At 46.2% G+C, this 15,003-nt stretch overlaps 1 protein-coding gene across 1 annotated transcript; it reads left to right on the top strand.

Moving 5' to 3' along the window:
- Window positions 1-11,016: 11,016 nt before the first annotated feature.
- On the top strand, window positions 11,017-14,206 carry LOC128708033 (integrator complex subunit 5). Its single transcript, XM_053802991.1, has 4 exons — window positions 11,017-11,226; window positions 11,300-11,912; window positions 11,978-13,770; window positions 13,835-14,206. The coding sequence occupies exons 1-4, from the start codon at window positions 11,017-11,019 to the stop codon at window positions 14,204-14,206; spliced, it is 2,988 nt and encodes a 995-aa protein (XP_053658966.1).
- Window positions 14,207-15,003: the final 797 nt, after the last annotated feature.

The following is a 15,003-nucleotide window of genomic DNA, read 5'->3' as shown; positions in this document are numbered from 1 at the left end:
ACTTGCACTTGTGTCCCATTCAGGCGAGAAACAGGGGCCGCCAAAGCGTTCACACTCCGTCCGTGGTGAGGCGGCAGAATAAAAAATGCGAACGCGCAGCATTTAATTGTGCCTTGGTGTGGTGTGTGTGTGTGTCTGTGTTTGTTTACCGGTGCGAATTATGCCCCGTTGTATGGGCCATTGCTGATCGATCCCTTACATTGGTATCAGTTAACACCGTCACCGGGCGGGTTGTTTATTTTCCGCTTGTGGGATTTGGGGTTGAGTGGTGTTGTTCGAAAGCGCCTCCTTTTTTACTATTTTGGGGACCGGGACGGTTTGTGCTGCTCAGTTCGGTCAGTATTATGGATCGCACCCAAGTGACCTTTGAGCCATGCGCACGAACATTCATCTTGAACGTTTCGCGTTGTGGATCATACCAATTTAACCACACTTTGCACATCAGAAGCCTTGATCGAGTAGCGTTTATTTTCACCTCGCTCCAAACCGTTCTTCACGGTCATCGAGCGGGGGAAGGTGCCGATGATATGATCATCGATATAGCTGGGTGGGTTGATGCAATCGGGCGGACATATCATTTCCTTCCATTCCTGCCACCGCGTTAAGGTAGCCTCGAAAATTGAAATAAATTAACCAACACGACGATGACACACCGTACAGGTCGGCATGGACCGCACCTAGGCAAACACAAAAGGTCTGCCGAACACCGGTGACAACGCTGGTAAAAGTGATGCTGCACAGCACAGCAGGGTGGCGTAGTAGGGACGCGACAATCCCAACCGTTCGGCAGAGTCCGGTAAGCATGGTCCCGATCGCCGGGTTTTGACCGAATTTCGCTTACATAAGAACCACCGTAAGATCCGTACGATTGAGCTGCGGGAACCTCCGCGTAACCGACGGGCTTCTTCGCGCGTTTCGTCGGTTCGCTTCAGCCGGAACCCACACGGACACAAACGGGCGCCCCCGGGGCGATGGCAAAACGTTCCACCAGGTGCCGAATTCCTTGTGGCCGAAACCGGTTCCGGAGATAGGCCGAATTAAATACCCTTCTTTTTTGGGCCTTCGTGCCTTGTACTGATGCCATTCCAATCAATCACAAACCAGTGGCCACCGATCATGCGCTTACCTAGTAGGAAGGCGATCTTTTTGTTGCCGTAAAACACGCGCACATGCTGGGTAAAGAGTTCCTTCCTCCCGGGGAGTAACTTATCGATTTCAAAGAGAGCGAAAGTAAAGCTACACTATTGTGGATATATTGTGGAAGTTTCTAGTACTGTAAATTCTCCATGGAAATCACACATCAGTCGCATCTGTAACCAAACGAAAACTAGCCCCACATTTCCGCTCGAAAGCATACAGATCCAGGCACACAAACACACGCACACACTCGCACACAAGCGTATGCTGATGATGGTCCTAAAGGCTGGGACTTACCTTTCTAATAAATTACAACTCCCACAGAGCGCCACAGTATCCCTCGCACGGGCGTCGAGCGAAAATGTGCTGTCACTGGGGATGGTAAAACACAACGGACACTTGTGCGCACCTCACTGACGATGCTGACCGGTCGGTCAGTTCCAGTAAAGTCGTGAGCGATCCAATTTGAAACAACGTCAGCAGTGTTTGAACAAAAAAAAAAACTCACAGCCACACCACACCAAACTGTCGCTCACTAGCGCTGATTCAGCACTGACAGGTGGACGGGTGCTAATCGGTTTCCGTTGCAAAACAGCCGCTCGGCACTGGGAATCGTCTCCTTCTGAGGGGAGCACGCGTCGTTGGCGATCGGTACGTTCGGTTCAAAACACTGCAAAAACACTGCCACCGGGGGGAGCGGATGTTGGAATTGTCCTTGCGGGCAATCGCCGTGGGAGTTAGTCCCCAGACACCAAACACTCACGTACTGCGGAAGAAAAGGGATGTTTAGCACCACATACACGACAACCGCACGAATACACATAGACAGCAGGATCAAGCCCTCAGTATGGAGTCAACTTTATCCCTAGGGTTGGGACCACTGCCTAACCGGTCCGTTCGTCGTGCAGCAGGCGACTGTTACGAGCGAAATGAGTTTTCGGCGGTCGAGACATCGTTGTTTTATATATCGACCCCACTCCGCACGGTCGCACCCGCCCGCCGTACCGCCGGCAGCGCCACTGTTTCCCTCCACTACGGTTCAGCCCGGTATGTACAGGGCGACGGAAGGTAGCGCACGATCGCACACGGCGGGTGCTGTTCGCGATGGATACCGCACAGTGCTTCCACCGCGAATCGCTGGATGCGTTGTGGAATGGACGCCCATACAATAATCACAACTACTATTGCTAGTATTACTACTACCACTACTACCACTATCCCCACCACTGGGAACTACCAGTGATTACACTCGTACCGGCTCTTCCCCCCGCCAAAACCAGAACTCTCCGGAGTCTGGAGAAGCCGCACGGAAGCGTACGCCGCAAAGCCGGTTCCGAACCTAGGGGAACATCATACAAAAGCGCCCCGTTCGCTTAAAGCACTTCATTTTCTTGCTCCGATGTGCCGTGTCGCCTTCGCACGGAAATTCCAATAGGCTCGTTACAAATGATTTGGCGATGACCGTATCTTTCACGGTGAGGATGATCATGTCTCCATGCTGTCTTGGGGAAGGAAGTTTTGTAAGGCGCGTTGGTTTTTTTTTTAAATGTTTGTTGAAATGTTGACACATGGAAGTCTCGAGATGCGGTTGCGGTACGGTGATGAGGCTAAGAACATTGCTCCACTGCGGACGACGTTGCTGATCGTGGCAATGATCATGCATCTAGGGGCTAGCCGTGATACGATGCTGACGGTCCGATGACCGAACCAAGTGGCAGTGTCCAATCAGCGGTCTGGTGGTCAAGTGCATATGGAGACGACTTACCCAACCAGTTTGTCCCAGGGGCGATGCAACACAAAGGTGCATCCATCGGGCACTTGTATCTTTATTGTTGTGTCTCTTTCTCTTATCTCTCTCTCTCACACACTCGGCTGTGCTTTTAGTAGTGTGCCGGTTTAACGCACAAAACTGCAGCGAACGGACAGACCGAGTCCGCCGGCAGTAGCAACTGTTGTACCGTTGCGTTGAAGTCTCCCTAGTATGCACCGGTCGCCAAATATAGCTTGTTAAACTTGGCCCATTTTAGGAGCAGGATTTTCTCTGTTTCCCAAGCTTCTTGCGCTCCTGTCTCTTGTACGCATCGTGCCTGTGACCTTCAACTGAAGCTGTAGCTGGACGCGCAGATGGTTCCAGCAGTAAGAAGTATGCAAATCGAACCAACGCAAACGAACATTATCTCAAGTTCCGCGCAACAAACGGTTCGCGCATCCGTTGCCTAATCTGCCCGGCATTAAGCCAAGGCAATTGGGGCATGAACCGGCGTGCACCCGTCAAAAACGCTTCCAAAACAAAGGGCACGCAGACAGCCAAACAAAGAAATTTATGCTGACCTTTTTTTTTTCTTTTAATTGAAGTTGAAAATGGCCAAAAATGGCGTGTGGGGTGGGGATGGGAATTGTTGGTGTGGAAAGATAATGAATTCCGTAAGAAAACGTGGCGTCGCAAAATGTATTAATTAGTGCCGAGATAAAAAATAAAAAAAAAACAGTGGATATTACAGTGAAATAGTCACTGCTACTACTGACCTTAGTGGAGTTTGAAGATGAGTTACCGGCTGTACTGTTTCACAATCAAGCGATCTCAACACAAGTCGGCTGTGTGTTACATTTTTCGTCGTGTATCAATGTTTTGGTCGAATATCTTCCAAGTGTTGTAGAAAACTGCGCACAATCACCGAACTGAACGCCCTTACTGCTCTGGGGTGTGGATTTAGCTGGATGGAAAAATCACACTTTATCGGAAAGAGATGAGCCGCTGGACAGGGAAAGAGATGGCAACGGCATCACGGATGATTAGCATATTCTCAGCGGAGGGTGTTTTCGGCCAGATCCGGCAGGGAACAGTCGGTATTGATCAGGTGTGTCAACGTACCTTGGCGCGAATCGAATGAAACGCACCGGCACCGTGGTACAGCTGACGATAGGTAGAGGGATTTATTTTTGAAACATTTCCCAGCAGAACTTTTCTGCGTTTGGTACACTTACCGCGATGATCGAGTGATGAACGATGCTCAGGGCCGGGTGTTCGACCCGGCTGTGTATCAAGCAAGGCGAACAACATGGCGGAAAAAGCTTGCACGACCATGCTCCAAGGAGACATAACCGTAAACGAACGTGTCCGAGAGCTCACGTCCAGGCGAGAAGATTGGTTTGGAGCGTCCAAAGCATCAGCAATCGGTAGATGTTAGCCACTCATTTGCATCCGGAACCAGGTATTTTATCAACGTGTGTCTGCGTCACAAGAAAGAATTCCGCGACAACAAACATATGGCCGTTTCGTTTCGCCTAAACCGTATCGAAATGTTAGAGACCGGTTTGTTTCGTTCTTTTTTTTTACTTCCACTAGCGTCGCTAGAGCAAAAATTAGATGGTTTCCTGGCATTCCAATGATATCTAATGGTTGGTAAATACGCTAAAACCGAACTCTCTCCGTACCTAAACTGCCACACATTAAATTCTATCCAAGCGGGGTGGGTTTTGCTTGTTTGAAGCTTAAATACCGATAGCAGAATTCCCCTGGGGAAATTTATTGGCTGGCAACAGCGCACAAAGAGCTATCGTGGCGTGATGAGTTTCGGCGTTGTCTAGGCTATCTTTCCCCAACGCAACGCAATCCCATTGGCACGAAAGCAAACTGTAGCATTGTCCGATACCACCATTCAAAACAAATGCAATTTGGTGTTGGTGGCCGACATGCATGTGGTGGCCAAGGTGCCTAGGTACGGAGCATCCTCAAGGACGGTGGTACTCGGGGTGGGCAATTGGATCCGTTTCTTTCCTTTAGCTGTAACCTTTTTTTTTACAGCTTTAACCTTCCGCTTTCCCGGCAACTACCCTCGCTCGTCGATCGTTCTACGAGCGGGTTGCTCACCGAATGGGGTGGAAAATTTCAACGCTACCCACAATTGGGGGCGTCGTCTCTCACGCCCTGGGTCACAGAGTTGACTTTATCCACGCCGAGGTTGTGGATCGGTGAATCACAGCGCGATCGTGAGTGGTGGTATCGTTCGTTTTAATTGTCTCGATAGTGATCCGCGTGGGGCACCATTACTTTCTTGCACGATTCGTGAGAATCGATTAGCGCTTGTTTGGTTGTTGCGTAAAAAGCCCAAACAGATGGACGGTTGCTTGCATACTCTCCTAGGTGTCAACTGCTCAACGTCACAATGAGCATGTAAAGTTCCATTCATGAACGATCGTTTCAATGTAATTGCATCATCGGCTGAACATGTTTGGCACCATGCTGAACGAAACAGGAAAAATCTAATTGACGCAAATGAGAAAGGTGTTTATTTGCTGTATAATATCGCGCCTGTATTAGCGGGGAAATTTTGCTAATAATATAATAATGCTATAATCTCATCATTAACAGTAGCCTGGCTGATTTTGCGAACAAACTTTAGCGCAACCACTGAATGTAACACATTTCGCTGCAGGAATATCCTGAACATCTATTATCGATAAGTCAATATCCTTCCACATCGCGCGTATGCACCACGCGCATTAGAGATAGTGAGGTCACAACCTTGGCCATGGTGTCCGTCACGGTTATGGCAGTGTTGACACCGCCAGAACCTCGGATGCTGCCGTTTGCTAGATTTGGTGTGGGGTTTTTTTTTTCGTCTCCCCGGTGTTTTCGCGTTACCGCTCCAGCAGCTAATTGATGCCGGGTGGTTTGTTTAGCGTTAATGTTAGTAGCAGCACTTGATTAGCGCCAACCCGAGCTTCGATTGATCGAGCGGCTGCGGGATGTGTGGTGCGTAACACTGCCAATTTGGCACCGTAGTACGCACCTGAAGCTGATCAGCTAACCTTGACATAAGGCTGAAGCTACGAAAAAAACAAAAAAAAAAAAACTCCTAATCGAAAAAGATGGTTTATTTGGGAGCCACCTGTAACGCTGGTTAGGGTATAGTAACGGAATTTTAAACTGATGATTCAAATCGCTGGACACAAGAAACCCATGCAATAAAAACTTCAAAAGTTTTTAAAATCGGAATGACTACATTTGTTTGCATACAAACTTCAATTCCACATACAAAATTACAAATTACGAATTGTCAAAATTTTGGGATTACACATTTCTAGGTAAAGAATGATCTAAATGTAGCAAACCACAGAAAAGCGTCAAGCGTAACATTCAAAATGCTCAGCACCTAATACCGCTCCGTCCATACAGCCAGAGCAAAACCTGTGCGCTCTTAACTGTTTATTCAACATCTTCGAATATTTACCCAAATAGTGATGATCGTTAACCGCACCCCGCAGATGCCGCCGATTGTGTCCCTGCTACACGGGCTGTTCGACGTCACCAAAAACCGATCCCGCGATCTCATTACCATCCATGAGTACACACTATTTCGCACGCAACGCGCCATCCATCATATCAAATCGCACTATTTATTATTCTTTCTTCCGCGACTGCGCAATGAGACGCGCGTGCGGGTAAGTTTTGCAGACAACGCTTAAGGCACTGGAATTAAAACAAAAAAAAATCCGTCCCGAGCGCTAAAAGCTGCATTATCATCAGCGGGGATTGGATCTTTCTGCAGCACAGCGCTGGGGCTAATCTTCAGCGCAAAGTAGCAGGAAGAAATTCGTACCCACTTGAGATGGGACCACGAAAACACCGGCGGGCACGGGAAACAGGAAGACGAATTTGTGTTCAGCCTGAAGAAGCGTCGTCAAAGTCGTTGATCCTGTTTTTATCTCCCCCAGCGCTTGGAACCACAAGGCAAGAAACAATGGCAATCGGGGCCAGGCGTTTTTAAAAGCCATCCACTTATAAGGCGTGCGATATATACACCTGAAGCGTTGGTGAACGAAAATGGAGGTGCCGTGCGTGTACGATTGACATGTAGGAACTTCCCGTTCGTTCGTTGGATGACCTTAGTGTACGGTGTCCCACGACGATGGGATTCGTATTGGAATGAAACATTGCGTCGATAAACCCGCCCGGGGCAATTGTGCCATGTACTTGTTGTTCCAGATATCACCATCTGTGTATGATTCGGGAGATATAGACTGTAGGGTCCGAAGGGTACCGATACAATCCGTACGTTGCGGAGCATTCATTAGCGTTCGTCGTTCAAGTACCGCCCAAATCGAGTGTGGTTCGAGACGTAAAATTATGCCGCACTGGTTTGCGTTGTTGGGCTGCGGATGCGAAGAGAGCCGAATGATGGTGGCATTGGGATTGGATGTTGGATTTTGCAACGGACCGTCGAACAATGTACTCGGCCTGCTCAGGCAATTGCCCTCAGCGCCATCGGCCCTTTCGTTTCCGATGAGGTGAAGATATGAAAAGTCGAGGTTTGGTGTATGTCCATCATGTGAAATTTGCTTTAGCGCTTAGGTCCCGTAACCTGTAACCAATGGTGATGTCTTAGTTCACGTGTCGATTAAGTACACCGACTGCAGATGCTGACTGTACTGGCCGAAAGTTGACGTTATGAACTTATTTGGTTTGCTGCTTGAAATCCTTACCGAGTCGTGGTAAATGAAGGAGGGATCAGACATCCAATGGGGGAGTTGGAATTGGGACAAATGGTGTCATGCTGCCCATGATCGTATGCAGGGAATGAAGTAAAAGTTGGAGTAACATAATCACATGAAAGGAAACTCCGAATTAACCAATTATGTAGATTCATATCGAATGTACTCCGTGAGCAAATTTGAAGAGGTAAGTTTACTGTCCGCCTGGTTTGTAACGTTCAATAACATTTTTTGGACTAACCCTTAAGTCGTTAGAATAGTCATTGCATGCGCACGTTTTTCGCTCGCAATGGACTTTGAGCGAATAATAACGTTTGTTTGGATGAAGAATTTGACCACATCATTGTGTCTGCACGTCACAAAAGGCGGATCCACCTGGCACCTAGGACGTCAGCGTAAGCGTAGTTCTGCAGGCAAACCATTTGCAAGCTGATGTCAACCACTACATGAACTTTGGGCCAAAGCATCACGCTGAGATCGTTTTGGTAGATGATCAAATGATCCTTCCTGAGCGTGATTCTCTCGAATGATCTATTTGTTTTGCTTTCGGCGATCGCGTAGTACCGAAAATGAGACTACAAACAATGGAAGCGAAAGAACCACAATGCCTAATCCGGATGCAACAGGTATACCCATCATTTACGCTTCGCCTTATGCAACCGGATCACCGGAGTGCCTTCTCTCGGTGATAGACATGCTTGATAACAACAAATATTGGCACAAATTGGTTATTCGGGGTAGGGCTGGACGCAATGTTGGAAGGATGGGGGTACGGACGGATAAACCGGTTGCCTATTGATAATTAATTCATATTCATAATTATTCATGATTAATTTGGCCTTGATAATTAGAATGCGGGTGCAGCGTGTACCGGCATCGACCAGTAGTGGTATGAAATTGAAGGTTCGAATATTTTGAAGAATTCATTGCTGTGCACAACTTTCGTTGCAAATGTACGATTCCCGTTTGTTACGGTATTTATAGTGAGTATGCGTGCTACGTAGCAACGCGATAAGAAATTTGTCTAGTAAATTGTGAGGTACTACATCTGTTGGAAGATCTTCCATCGACAAATGATGCGGTGTTCGACTATTTTACGCTCGTATACAATAATGCTGTTAAGGTGTATATGCTCAGTGCGAAGATAAGTAGAACAAAATGGATGTCTGGTCTACTATCCAGTATCTTCGCGATAAGCCAATAACATACCTGTTAAGCCTTAGCGCACTGTGCTTCGAAAAGCTGAACGATAGCGAAATGGACGAGTGCATCAACGAGCTGCTTGCCATTTACGAAACACACTCTCCATTCTTTGACTGGGTCGTAGCACGACTCGGTGGCTATTTTCCGCGGAAGGTAATCTTGAGCATATTGGTAATGGGAGTAAGATGGTTTAAAGGAGAATTCGATCAACTACCCGAGTCCGAGGTGGAAGTGTTGAGTTATCTCGGTTTGGCACATGAGAACGATATGCGCAGCGCGTTCACATCAAGCAACGCGATAAAAAATTTGTCTAGTAAATTGTGAGAAAAAAATGCCTTGACAGAGTAAAACAAATACACAAGAAACACCACTGTCCTATTAACAGCTCAGAATAAATTCATTAACCTTTTTGAAAGTCTTTTTCTGTGATATATTTTTCGTAAAAAAAAGTTGATTCAACAATAACAACACTAACCGTCATTATATATTTTAAATACTGCATGTCCAAAAGCGCACTCACTATGCTGTTGATTTTCTATTGTTGTGACGTTTCTCGCAAATGACGTTCACGGCTCATAAAAATTAACACTTTTGCATTGCACGTAAACATTTGTGTTTGGGGACGCACATGCTTCAATTACACATTAAAACAGGTCTTATTTCAAGTTTATGATTAATTAACATTTTCCCACGAAGCGAAGAGGTGTGTTTATGTGCACATAACGTAAAATATCCCGTGAAATACAGTGCAGTTCCGCCGAACGTGTATTAATCACAACCCGGCGACGACTGTGAACACATTATTGAAGCTTCTGCTATTTTATAATTTGTACATCTAGCCATGATAAAACAACCAGTCCTAGCTGAACTGCAGTTCTTTGTTAAAAGCGTGTCCTTGCTGTACAAGGGAGTGCCGCTTAAGGACACAGGCGCACTTGTAAAAAGTGCACTACACCTGTTGGAGGATCTTCCATTGACAAGAGATGCGGTGTTCGATTATTTTACGCTCGTATTCAATAATGCTGTCAAGGTGTACATGCTCAGTGCGGAGGTAAGTAGAAAAAATGGACGCGTGGTCAAATCCTATATCTTCCAACATGTTTTTGAATTCCGTGTTCCCCAAGAAAAACTTGCCCGACCCTTCTGTGGACGATGAAGCCGTACAGAAAATACACGAAGCATTGGAACGCTTGGTAACCGTAGGTCCTTCCGCCTGGTGTCCGCTCATATCATCGTGGTGTTTGAAGCTACTCGGAGAAGTATGCAAAAAACACTCCCGACGCCGACCACCATCGGACATTCGAAGTGCATGTAATCTTTGGCTTGGGTGCAGTGCTATTCGCTACCTGTTAAGCCTTAGCGCACTGTGCTTCGAAAAGCTGAACGATAGCGAAATGGACGAGTACATCAATGAGCTGCTTGCCATTTACGAAACACACTCTCCATTCTTTGACTGGGTCGTAGCACTACTCGGTGGCTATTTTCCGCAGAAGGTAATCTTGAGCATATTGGTAATGGGAGTAAGATGGTTTAAAGGAGAATTCGATCAACTACCCGAGTCCGAGGTGGAAGTGTTGAGTTATCTCGGTTTGGCACATGAGAACGATATGCGCAGCGCGCTCACATCAAGCAACACGATAAAAAATTTGTCTAGTAAATTGTGAGAAAAAAATGCCTTGACATAGTAAAAAAAATGCACAAGAAACACCACTGTCCTATTAACAGCTCAGAATAAATTCATTAACCTTTTTGAAAGTCTTTTTCTGTGATATATTTTTCGTAAAAAAAAGTTGATTCAACAATAACAACACTAACCGTCATTATATATTTTAAATACTGCATGTCCAAAAGCGCACTCACTATGCTGTTGATTTTCTATTGTTGTGACGTTTCTCGCAAATGACGTTCACGGCTCATAAAAATTAACACTTTTGCATTGCACGTAAACATTTGTGTTTGGGGACGCACATGCTTCAATTACACATTAAAACAGGTCTTATTTCAAGTTTATGATTAATTAACATTTTCCCACGAAGCGAAGAGGTGTGTTTATGTGCACATAACGTAAAATATCCCGTGAAATACAGTGCAGTTCCGCCGAACGTGTATTAATCACAACCCGGCGACGACTGTGAACACATTATTGAAGCTTCTGCTATTTTATAATTTGTACATCTAGCCATGATAAAACAACCAGTCCTAGCTGAACTGCAGTTCTTTGTTAAAAGCGTGTCCTTGCTGTACAAGGGAGTGCCGCTTAAGGACACAGGCGCACTTGTAAAAAGTGCACTACACCTGTTGGAGGATCTTCCATCGACAAGAGATGCGGTGTTCGATTATTTTACGCTCGTATTCAATAATGCTGTCAAGGTGTACATGCTCAGTGCGGAGGTAAGTAGAAAAAATGGACGCGTGGCCAAATCCTATATCTTCCAACATGTTTTTGAATTCCGTGTTCCCCAAGAAAAACTTGCCCGACCCTTCTGTGGACGATGAAGCCGTACAGGAAATACACGAAGCATTGGAACGCTTGGTAACCGTAGGTCCTTCCGCCTGGTGTCCGCTCATATCATCGTGGTGTTTGAAGCTACTCGGAGAAGTATGCAAAAAACACTCCCGACGCCGACCACCACCGGACATTCGAAGTGCATGTAATCTTTGGCTTGGGTGCAGTGCTATTCGCTACCTGTTAAGCCTTAGCGCACTGTGCTTCGAAAAGCTGAACGATAGCGAAATGGACGAGTGCATCAATGAGCTGCTTGCCATTTACGAAACACACTCTCCATTCTTTGACTGGGCCGTAGCACGACTCGGTGGATGTTTTCCGCTGAAGGTAATCTCGAGCATGTTGGTAATGGGAGTAAGCAGGTTTAATGGAGAATTCGATCAACCATCCGAGTCCGAGGTGGAAGTGTTGAGTTATCTCGGTTTGGCACATGAGAACGATTTGCGCAGCGCGCTCACATCAACGGTCGAAAAAGATAACACTTCCAAACAGGCGATTCCGTATTTGCTGTTGTTAGCAAAAGCTTCCGATACGATATCTCAAGCTTTAGTAGCCGTATTTCTAAATCTACGTGAGTAGCATTATGTTTTCATGCTACAGTGCGTTCTACTAAAATGTTCTGCTTATTAATTTTAGATGACCAAAAGCGTTTACAATTGATAAAAGTTCAGCCCAAACATTGGCCATCGAATATCAGTCTTCCGTACGTACTGCATACAGTGGCTGGACTGTTGCTAAAGATAAAGAAACACGCTATTCAAGTGACGCTCATACTTGCGAAGCTGTCCACACAGCACAGCTGGTGCCAGGAGCTGCTAGAAATCATGTTTGTCGAGCTGGAAACGCTCGTGCTAGATAAGCAATCCGTACCGTTGCTTGAAGACATCATACGCGATGGTTCGCGGGAAACCCTATGGAGCAGCTGCACTATCGACGTACCGTACGTGCAACAAGTCGCGGTACGATTAGTGTTACTAGCCAGCTTCAAATCAAACTCCGTCTTTCATCAATCGATCGTGTACCTTTTATCGGTGAGTGATCAAACCGTAGGTTCCGGTACCAAGTCGCATCTTAATGCGCTCGTCCGTATGCTTAGTGGGCCACATGGAACATCAGATGTGCCCAAGGTGCGACCGGCATTTGAAACTGCTTTCGAGAAAATTCTGATCGGACCTAACAAGCGGACAGATTGTTGGAACATTTTGCACAATTTGGCAGAGCTGTTGAGGTTGGAACGTACCGCAATCCTTGGCACCACACTGCGTAAGGTAAACTGCATTGGCATTGTGCACGAGCTGCTGGATCGAGTGTTGAAAATTTGGGAAAATTTTATGAACCATGAAAGGCAGGATACACCAACAAGGTCTTCAATCGTGCTAGGAGATGGGAAATGCTCACCAACGAAAGAAACTTGCAAACGAATGAAAAGCGAACATCCTGAGCCAGAGTTGATTGGTACAGATTGCAGGACAGTAACTTACAAAGACCTTATCCACGAAACCGTAAGACTGATCGAATGTTTAGATATTGGTAAATGCGTTACAATTGGAACCGGCCAAACACTGAAGTTATCCCAGCTGTTGGTGAAATATTTCTTCTATTGCCTTCGATTGTCCTCCAATGGAACTAGTGTGCCAATAGGGAAAACGCCGGAAACACTCGATGAGTCACTGAACCGGGTATACACCTTGCTGGCGAAACACTGCGCCCATCGGAAAGCTGCCCGTACTGCGGCCCTCCGTGAGCTGCTAGAAGGTGCACTGTTCATGTATGGCAATCTGTTCGGTTCCCAATCGGAATCACAAGCGTACAGCTTCGATAAACCGGATGATTTACTGATCAGACTGAACCAGAAGCAAGGCATCGCGCTCAACGCATCCAGGGCGACCGTGCTGCATGCGGGCATCATTGGCCAGGGACCGAAAATTCCCACCAAGAAGGCGATTGGGCCGGCATCCGAAATGCAGAACCACCTGTTGAATGCAATCGTAGCTTGTTGCCAGGATGTAAATGATCATCAGGCAACCATCGATGGCTTTAGCTATGTGTCACTGCTGTTGGTGGAGATGATATCACCGGATGTGATGTACAATGGGTTACCGTGGCCGGAAGAAGACTTCATAAAGGTAACGATGGAGCGTGACCTGCAGATACAGCGCACCTTCCGCCATTCTCCGATCCTTTGGTCAATTTTGGGGCTTGTTGCGTGCTACCGACCATCGCTCTGCTACTGTTCGGTGCTGTTGCGTGCACTTTGCGCGTCTGCTTTGCATCAGTGGCGCTCCAAGACGGCTGAAACGTTGAACGGTCAGAAAACGGACCTGATGTACATGACGACAAAGCTGCTTGAGCTGATGGCTTTGGCCCAGCTGCTGCCACCGCCACTGAGCTACCTGCACATTGTGTTGGAATACTTTGATGGACCGGAGGTATGGCTAAAACATTTCATAAAATATATAAATTATATTTCCTTATTCTTAAATTGTTTTTCAGATCGCTTACGTCCTTAAAGAAAGTGTGTGGAATTATATGAAAGATCACGTTCCATCTCCGGTACTGTTTGTGTGTGATCCTATCGGGTTTCATTGGCGTGATCCACTCACATCGAGACCGCCGGTACAGTATACAAACCCGTTACGCAACACCATGCAAAAGAAACTCACCAAGGTGGGCCATCTGTACTATCAGATGTTCGTTGGGCCGGAGCTTCGAAATCCTACCAACAGTAGTAACCAGCAACAACAGCTTCAGCCACCAGCGCCACAAGGAGCCATCGGTGGAATCGTTGATCAGGGATTAAAGGCTGGACCTAGCGGCGTATCCTTTGGTACAATTCCAATATCGCCTGCACAGGACCAGTTGTAAAGGTATGGACAAGATCAGTTGTGCAAAACAAAGCATGTAAAATAATGCAATTTTGAAAAGTGAAAAGTATAGATTCACGGTTTTAAATAATGTGTATGTTGGTGCAGTGGGAGGGTCACCGCGTTGCGTACAAGTTTAGCTTCAGTTCACTGATATGGTTCAAGCCTGCCAAAGGTTCTGCTATTTGTAATTTGCATTTAGTTAAACTCTGACTTACATTAGAGACAGTTTACAACTGTTCCGTTGCAAGTTTGAAATATGCGTACAATATAGATTCTTTCACATGCAAGTGGTTTTTATTGTCAAGTTTATTCAAGGATGGTTTCAATTTTTTCTATAAACATTTTTATCGCTTGCTCTAGCCTTCTATTTTTCTCTTCCAACAATAGCTTCTGTTTAATCAGCATTTGCAACAGACGTAGTATTGTGAGCTCTTCCGTTTCTCCTTCGACAGGATGGTCAGGTCCATCCATTACCGGTTCCACTTGGGCCTTTATCATTTCCAGTATCTTACTGTGCAGGTACCTGATGTCGTTCAGCTTTGCTATACACCAAAGTTCGTGGTTGTCCATTTCGATGCATAAGTCCTTTAGGTTCTTGTGTTGGGTTGGAAAGTTCAAATCTTTCATTGACTGATTTTTGTTAACTTCGTTATTTGCCATGGTAAGTTATCAAACATAGGTAACGTTTCGAAAATGGTGCTTATATTTGGCAAATAATGTTGAACCGAGCACACATTTACCAGTGGCGGTGCAGTTCGCTTAATTCGCAAATCGCTTGATATGCCTGCTATGTCT

The sequence above is a fragment of the Anopheles marshallii genome, chromosome 2, assembly GCF_943734725.1.
Source record: "Anopheles marshallii chromosome 2, idAnoMarsDA_429_01, whole genome shotgun sequence".
Classification (NCBI taxonomy): Eukaryota; Metazoa; Arthropoda; class Insecta; order Diptera; family Culicidae; genus Anopheles; species Anopheles marshallii.
This window is presented reverse-complemented; position numbering and strand designations above follow the sequence as displayed.

Bases quoted from the DNA above. Each gene is read 5' to 3' on its own strand.
- LOC128708033 (XM_053802991.1), top strand. From the start codon at position 11,017: ATGATAAAACAACCAGTCCTAGCTGAACTGCAGTTCTTTGTTAAAAGC. The intron at 11,227-11,299 runs GTAAGTAGAAAA...GTGTTCCCCAAG, and splicing joins TGTACATGCTCAGTGCGGAG to AAAAACTTGCCCGACCCTTC. The intron at 11,913-11,977 runs GTGAGTAGCATT...TATTAATTTTAG, and splicing joins AGCCGTATTTCTAAATCTAC to ATGACCAAAAGCGTTTACAA.